General features: G+C 48.3%; 1 protein-coding gene across 1 annotated transcript; it reads left to right on the top strand.

Annotated features, from left to right (window-relative positions):
• Positions 1-612: 612 nt before the first annotated feature.
• On the top strand, positions 613-3,690 carry LOC104488317 (60S ribosomal protein L26). Its single transcript, XM_010136655.1, has 3 exons — positions 613-793; positions 1,527-1,667; positions 3,519-3,690. The coding sequence occupies exons 1-3, from the start codon at positions 626-628 to the stop codon at positions 3,645-3,647; spliced, it is 438 nt and encodes a 145-aa protein (XP_010134957.1). The 5' UTR covers positions 613-625; the 3' UTR covers positions 3,648-3,690.
• Positions 3,691-4,270: the final 580 nt, after the last annotated feature.

Here is a 4,270-nt window from a genome sequence, read left to right as displayed (position 1 = left end):
TGTGGCTTCGGAGTTTGCAGCGTGCCCCGGCTTGTCATACAGCCCCGGCCACCGTGTGCAGGAGGTGTAGGTGTGTAGTGCCCGAGAGCTGAGCTGAGCTGAGCCAAGGCATCACCTAAAGGTTACCTAAGCCTTTGTCAGGACAAGCGATGCTGGGACAGACAGCTGCAGCGTAGCTGTTCAGGGAAGGCTAAAGGTATTTTAGATTTATGAATCAGGTGTTCCTGGGTCAGGTGTTAGGTTTTATTGGAGATACTCAAGCAGTATGAGTCTTCTCCTTGCAAATCTAAAATATACGTTTGCTTTGTAAACAAAGGTGGTGTCGTGTGCAGTGTGGAGTTAGGACTAGTCGCTCAGGAGTGACTTCTGAGAACTGCTGGCTTTGGCTTAGAGAAAATGGCCTGATGTGCTCGTGTGTAGCAGATCTGTCAATCGCAGGGTCATTGTTAGTCAGGAGGAGGCTTCAGCCTGATTTGAAGATGGTATATGAACAGGGTGGGATTAAAAACAGGTAGAATTGCCTTTTTATGTCCTGGTATCTTTGCCATGCATGGCAGGTGATAAAGATCAGTGCGTATGAGTTACGAGCGTCTCTCAAACCATCTCTTTTCTTTATGCAGCCAAAATGAAGTTCAATCCATTTGTGACCTCAGACCGCAGCAAGAACCGCAAACGGCACTTCAATGCACCTTCCCACATTCGAAGAAAAATAATGTCCTCCCCGCTCTCCAAGGAGCTGCGGCAGAAGTACAACGTCCGCTCCATGCCCATTCGAAAGGATGACGAGGTCCAGGTAGCTGTGCTGTCTGTCTTCCGAGTCACGCTGTCACAGGAACCCTTGTCTGTGTTCTGTTCTCACGCACGGCCTGTGCCGAAGGGACGGGCTGCACAGATTCCGGCTGATGCTGGAGCCTTGCCGTGAGTCTTGCAGAAATAACACAGGTTAATGTAGCCGTAGACTTGGCCTGTTGAGTGTTTCTTGAGATCACTTCACTGAAAAGGAAGATAAAAGGAACACAAGCGTGCTGGCAGCTTCACTGCATTTAGTTAGATACATCGATTATCACGCTGGGTTAAAAGATTTTAACAATAAAGCACAAGACAAAGAGTTGTTTCTTCTTTTATAGACTATTTGCTTCCTCTGATGCTTGAAAAATCACTTTAACAATTTACCCAATTTAAGTGGCTTTTTTACATGAAATGTAAGGACGGGTGAAAAATATTGAGGTTGACCATTACTCTTCTGGTTCGGAAGATGCGGGGTTCCCTTGTTTGGGTTTACTGCAGGCAAGACGAGGGAAAGCACGGTTCAGATCCATTGCGTTTTCCATTTGAGCGGTTGCTGGAATCACCCAGTTACTGATGTCTTTGTGGCATGTGTGTACAAACAGCAGAGCTAGGAATCCAACCCGAGCAGTTCTGGGTTTCTGTTGGGATCATTGATAGTGTTTCTTGAGACCGGGTAATTAAAAGGGGGTTTTGAAGTACGGGACAGTGTGCTTCTTGCTGCTTCCCTCCGTGTTTAGGTTGTCCGGGGACACTACAAAGGACAGCAGATCGGCAAGGTGGTCCAGGTGTACAGGAAAAAATACGTTATCTACATTGAACGTGTCCAGCGTGAGAAGGCCAATGGCACGACTGTCCACGTGGGGATCCACCCCAGCAAGGTATGGAGCGTGAAGGGAGAGGCCGCGCAGGGGAATGGAGACACTGCTGCTAGCACGAGCAGAACCTTGCTGTGGCGCACGTGTAGATTCAGATACTACAGCACTGCGGGGGTAGCAAACAAGGACATGTTTATGTTTATGGTGTCACGATAGTGCTGACAGTTGACACCAAGAACTCAATGTTTCTAGAGCTTCTTCGGTGGAGAAGCTGCTATAGACTTTAGAGTCCTCCCAGAATAGCTTTTTAAGAGCTTGGTGTTTATGGAATACAAACCAGGTCGTTGAGAAGGATCCTTCACCTTGACTATGTGACATTTGCGCTGGTTAAGACAGTGCTAGAGGTGTTCAGGTAGATGCTCAGAGTGCAGGTGGGTTTTGTGACATCCTATGAAGTTCTGAATCTGGTTTTAGCCTGCAGTGATTTGCAGTGTTTAGAGTTCATGAAAACGAGGCAAAGCCTGTTTAGATCATAACAGGAAAACATTCCGAGCTGGACGGAGCAACTAGCTAAAGTCTGTTTGAAGCAGATGAAATGAGTCTCCTTCAGCCGCGCCACTGGGGTGCTGGTGGAGAAGTCCAGTCGTAACAGGTTTTCTGGTCTAAATGGCTGGTACATTCAACAGAGGGAGAGCAGGATTGTTCCAAAACAAAGTAATGACTTGTGTGCAGTGACAACATTTGACGGACAAGGTGACATTGCGATGGAGCTGCTGTATGTACAACACGTGTTGTACGTGTGAAGGGAATGGAACTTTCTGCCAGTTCTTTATTTCTGTGAGTTTTCTCTCGTTGGGAATCAGACCTTGATAAAGCTTTGCACAAAGGTTCTGGTTATTAACGTAAAAGGAACAGAGGAATATTTTGTTTGTTGCAAACTTGCAGTGGGGAGGATGAACAGTTTCTCCCTCTCCTGGGTAAAGAGGCAGAAATTAATTGCAGTTAATTGAGACCTAAATGCCCGTGGAGGAGTGTGCAGCCCTGCCACAGCCCACGTGGTTTCTCTAGGATTTGATTGTTGGTTGTAGATTTAAACTACTCCTTTTGGTAATACCAACATGTTTATTTCTCCTCCAGTGTGAGGGGGCACAAAGAGCACTGAAAGCTCATGTGGGCTGAAAACCAGAGCTTCTGTTTGTGGCTGCTGTGACAGAAATGCCATTAGGGCTGTGGCACACGTGGCCTGCGCTGTTTATCTGTTAGGCGTCCATGGTGATTGCCTGGCCACTTCAACTGCGCAATAGAAGTGTCTTCATGGGAGCCTCTGTGGTGTGGGGACTTGTACAGTTTGCCCGGAGGCATCGAGACAGCTCCAGACAGTGCCGCAGGGGTAGGATAGTGGCCAGCAGCAGCAGCGTGCTTTTCCAGCGTTCCAGAATTTAGGTAGAACTGCTTAAAATCAGAGAAACTAAAGTAACGATCCATTGCTTGCCTTTGTGGGGGTGGGAAGAAGCCTCAGCTGTGTGCTGTGCTTGAGGTGGATGTCGTATCCGTCATGTTTGAGCAGCATCACGGGAATTAAATTTGTTTCAAAGTAATTATTTTATTATGTAGAGGGAAGGAAATTTGGCTGCTCTTCAGTTTGTGCAGATGCTGTGGCTGCACAGACATAAACTGTCTGTGTGCTCTGATCCTTGAATGTACCTGGAAAACTTAATGTAGCTCAGTGTTTTGATGGTCAGAAGGCAGTTCAGCACCTCTGTCCTGCTCAAACCAGATTAGAAAATAATGCTGGGGTGAGGTGGCACAGTCTGCCGGCGGTGGTCTTCCTGGGCCGTGCTGTGTTGCTGCTGTTCCGTCGGGTTGCCACGCTTTAACACCAAAGAGACGCTAAATCCTGTGTCCTCTCCCTAGGTGGTGATCACCAGGCTAAAACTGGACAAAGACCGCAAAAAGATCTTGGAGCGTAAAGCCAAATCTCGCCAGGTTGGCAAGGAGAAGGGTAAATACAAGGAAGAAACAATCGAGAAGATGCAGGAATAGATGGTTTCCTGACTGACACCATTAAAGAACTGCTAAAATTAAACCTGCGGTGTTGTCTTTTCTAGCAGCTCTTGGCACGCTGGGTCTGGTTGGTGTTTCAGTGCTCATTCTCTTTCTGTCATCCTCTTAAATGACGTTTTTGTCAACTGTCTGATGAATTTGACAGTAACGGGTGACATTTTGGAGGATCGCCAGGTGTGTTGTGGTCAAACGCAGCGCTGAATTTGCTGTGTGGTGTCTTGGGATCTGAGGTGGATGCTGGAGCTTGAGGCCAGGGTTTTACCCCAGCGGTGCTCACATGTGAGAAGGGGCGGAGCCAAGGACGGTCTCGGCGCTGTTGGTCACCCCGTTTTGGATGAACTTTCCTGAGAGGGAATTCAGGGGTTTAGTGCTTTGCACATAACTGAGAGCTGCCACAGTGTGTTGAGAGCAGCGCTGCCATTAGGTGCATCTGCTGGCTCGGTGAACGGCCCTTTGATGGCCGAGAGGAGGACAGAGATTCCGCTCCTGCCCATAACGCGCCGCTCAGAACCGAGGGAAAGGAGGCAGTCGCTGCTGCAGAGGTGGGCTGTGCAGCTCTGTTCTTTCAGGCAGTTCCCAGGTTTGACCCATCGCAGGTCCTG

This window comes from Buceros rhinoceros, unplaced genomic scaffold, assembly GCF_000710305.1.
Source record: "Buceros rhinoceros silvestris isolate BGI_N320 unplaced genomic scaffold, ASM71030v1 scaffold5355, whole genome shotgun sequence".
NCBI lineage: Eukaryota > Metazoa > Chordata > Aves > Bucerotiformes > Bucerotidae > Buceros > Buceros rhinoceros.
Note: the sequence above shows the minus strand (reverse complement) of the source record. Positions and strands in the feature narration are given on the sequence as shown.

Bases quoted from the DNA above. Each gene is read 5' to 3' on its own strand.
- LOC104488317 (XM_010136655.1), top strand. From the start codon at position 626: ATGAAGTTCAATCCATTTGTGACCTCAGACCGCAGCAAGAACCGCAAA. The intron at 794-1,526 runs GTAGCTGTGCTG...CTCCGTGTTTAG, and splicing joins GAAAGGATGACGAGGTCCAG to GTTGTCCGGGGACACTACAA. The intron at 1,668-3,518 runs GTATGGAGCGTG...TCCTCTCCCTAG, and splicing joins TGGGGATCCACCCCAGCAAG to GTGGTGATCACCAGGCTAAA.